This window comes from Lottia gigantea (assembly GCF_000327385.1).
Source record: "Lottia gigantea unplaced genomic scaffold LOTGIsca_1222, whole genome shotgun sequence".
Taxonomy (NCBI): domain Eukaryota; kingdom Metazoa; phylum Mollusca; class Gastropoda; family Lottiidae; genus Lottia; species Lottia gigantea.
In genome coordinates this window covers 1-3,201 of record NW_008707269.1, presented here as the reverse complement: position 1 = coordinate 3,201, position 3,201 = coordinate 1, and the positions used below count along the sequence as shown (strand labels likewise).

Here is a 3,201-nt window from a genome sequence, read left to right as displayed (position 1 = left end):
GACTCAGACCCAATCAACCCCTGGAAAATGGTGAACTCTTGTAATTAAACCCTCTTTTTAATAAAATGTAACTATTTTTTATTTAGACTGGTTGTAATATCAGAGATGTAGCGAGATTGGCTCGAAGAAAAGATATTGTAGAATTTATCGATAAGGTAGGATAGGACCATCATTCTAACTTTTTCTGCGCTTACAAAAAGTTTTACTGCGAGCCACTGTGGCTCGGTGTGTTAGACGTTTGCTCGCTAACCTGAAGGTCCAGGATTCAATCCTGGCATAGGTCGAGATAATACCTTCAGATTTTTCAACCCAGTTTTCCCCTGTCAGTAAGTTACACGCTTGCTCGCTAATCTGAAGGTTCAGGGTTCAATCCTGGCATAGGTTGAGATAATACCTTCAGATTTTTCAACTCAGTTTTCCCCTGTCAGTGATGTAGGTAAGAGGGGCTGACATGGAAAAAGCATCTAGTCATTCAGATGAGGCCCCATGTGCTACAGGCTGTGTACGTTAAAGATCATTTGGAAATTGAAAAAGAGTAAGTTAAGGCTAATTCATAGCATTGCCTGTCTTCATGAGCCAAAATAGTTATTAGAGAGCGGATTCTAGAAAGCACTGACACAGGCATCAGAATTTTTCTTACCTTGATGAGGCTTCTAACCCACGGCGCCTAATCACCTAGCAGACGACAATCCAACTCGCTACTGACTGAGCTATTCCACTGTCCTAGCAGACGACAATCCAACTCACAACAGACTGAGCCATTCCACTGTCCTACCAGACGACAATCAAACTCACTACTGACTGAGCTATTCCACTGTCCTAGCAGACGACAATCCAACTCACTACTGACTGAACTATTCTACTGTCCTAGCAGACGACAATCCAACTCACTACTGACTGAGCTATTCCACTGTCCTAGCAGACGACAATCCAACTCACAACAGACTGAGCTATTCCACTGTCCTAGCAGACGACAATCTAACTCACTACTGACTGAGCTATTCCACTGTCCTAGCAGACAACAATCCAACTCACAACAGACTGAGCTATTCCACTGTCCTAGCAGACGACAATCTAACTCACTACTGACTGAGCTATTCCACTGTCCTAGCAGACGACAATCCAACTCACAACAGACTGAGCCATTCCACTGTCCTAGCAGACGACAATCCAACTCTCTACTGACTGAGCTATTCCACTGTCCTAGCAGACGACAATCCAACTCACTACTGACTGAGCTATTCTACTGTCCTAGTAGACGACAATCCAACTCACAACAGACTGAGCCATTCCACTGTCCTAGCAGAAAACAATCCAACTCACAACCGACTGAGCTATTCCAATGTCCTAGCAGACGACAATCCAACTCACTACTGACTGAGCTATTCCACTGCCCTAGCAGACGACAATCCAACTCACTACTGACTTAGCTATTCCAATGTCCTAGCAGACGACAATCCAACTCACTACTGACTGAGCTATTCCAATGTCCTAGCAGACGACAATCTAACTCTCTACTGACTGAGCTATTCTACTGTCCTAGTAGACGACAATCCAACTCACTACTGACTGAGCCATTCCACTGTCCTAGTAGACAACAATCCAACTCACTACTGACTGAGTTATTCCAATGTCCTAGCAGACGACAATCCAACTCACTACTGACTGAACTATTCCACTGCCACAAAAAGACAGTTTCAAAGTTATTAACCTTGCCTTGGTGGTTATAAATTTTATTTTTCTGTTATTTTTTTTTCAGTATTATATCAAATTGATCAGGGATTCTGAGTTAAGTCAGTTAAGACGGTTATTGATAGACGGTTATGATAGTTTACTTATTCAACATAATGTAAGTTGTTTAAATATTTACTTTACAGAGCTCAAAGCTAGAGCTTAATTTCACCTGACTAGAGCTCAATTTCTTCTGACTACTGACAAGAGCTCAATTTCTTCTGACTAGAGCTTGCTTAATTTCAGCTGACTAGAGCTCAATTTCTTCTGACTACTGACAAGAGCTCAATTTCTTCTGACTAGAGCTTGCTCAATTTCAGCTGACTAGAGCTTAATTTCAGCTGGCTTCTGACTAGAGCTCAATTTCAGCTGACTAGCTCAATTTCAGCTGACTAAAGCTTGCTCAATTTCAGCTGACTTGAGCTTGCTCAATTTCATCCGACTGGAGCTCAATTTCATCTGACTGGAGCTCGATTTCATCTGACTGGAGCTCGATTTCTGCTGACTAGAGCTCAATTTCAGCTACCCGTATCACTTTTCATTTCTCACATAGGGATACTGAAGATCTAATGTCATTATTAAGTTTGAATTTTAATTATGGAATTGAAGGAATCAATGTCTCCCGTTAATTAAAAAAAATCTCCAGGAAATTCAGATTTTTGCCATCAAAATAGTGTTTCTATTTGACTGGAAATTTTTGACTTTTCGTTGAGCTATATTTTTTAAATCATTTTTCAGAATTTACAAAGTTTTTTCATATTTTTATGAAATTGTATCCATTTTGAGATTTCTCAGAATGTTACTTTCATTTTTTCATTTTCTAATAGTATAGAGTTTTATTTATGCCAGTGGTAACGAAACGAATCAAGTTTTACAATTTATAGAAGATCTTCCAAATATACAGGTACGTACATCGTATATCGTATATTTCCGAGTATAATGCACAGTTTTTACCATCGAAACGGATTGTCAAACTGGGGAGCTAATAAAAACGGTCAAAGCCAAGCAGTGTGCAATGAAGAAAATTAGCAGCATTAGCTTGGTCTTTTTCCAACTGTCGAGGGATCTTTAACATGCACAGCCTGTAGCACACGAAGCCTCAGTTTATTGTCCCATCCAAACGACTAGACGCTTTTTCCATGACAGCCCCTCTTAGCTACATCACACTTAATCGATTTCCAACTGTCACGGGATCTTTAAAATGCACAGCCTGTAGCACACGAAGCCTCAGTTTATTGTCCCATCCAAACGACTAGACGCTTTTTCCATGACAGCCCCTCTTAGCTACATCACACTTAATCGATTTCCAACTGTCACGGGATCTTTAAAATGCACAGCCTGTAGCACACGAAGCCTTGGTTTATTGTCCCATCTGTACGACTAGACGCTTTTTCCATGACAGCCACTCTTAAATAGCCCCTCATCACTGGCAATTCTTGTAACGTGTGTAAACATTCATCTTGGGCATTT

The 3,201-nt window shown here is 40.7% G+C and overlaps 1 protein-coding gene across 1 annotated transcript; it reads right to left on the bottom strand.

Annotated features, from left to right (window-relative positions):
* Positions 1 to 859: 859 nt before the first annotated feature.
* Positions 860 to 1,414, bottom strand: LOTGIDRAFT_146845 (hypothetical protein; the record flags this gene model as incomplete). The annotated part of the gene is made up of 2 exons (XM_009048501.1): positions 860 to 1,226; positions 1,248 to 1,414. Coding segments are annotated over 2 exons (534 nt in total), but the record flags the coding sequence as incomplete, so codon positions are not given.
* Positions 1,415 to 3,201: the final 1,787 nt, after the last annotated feature.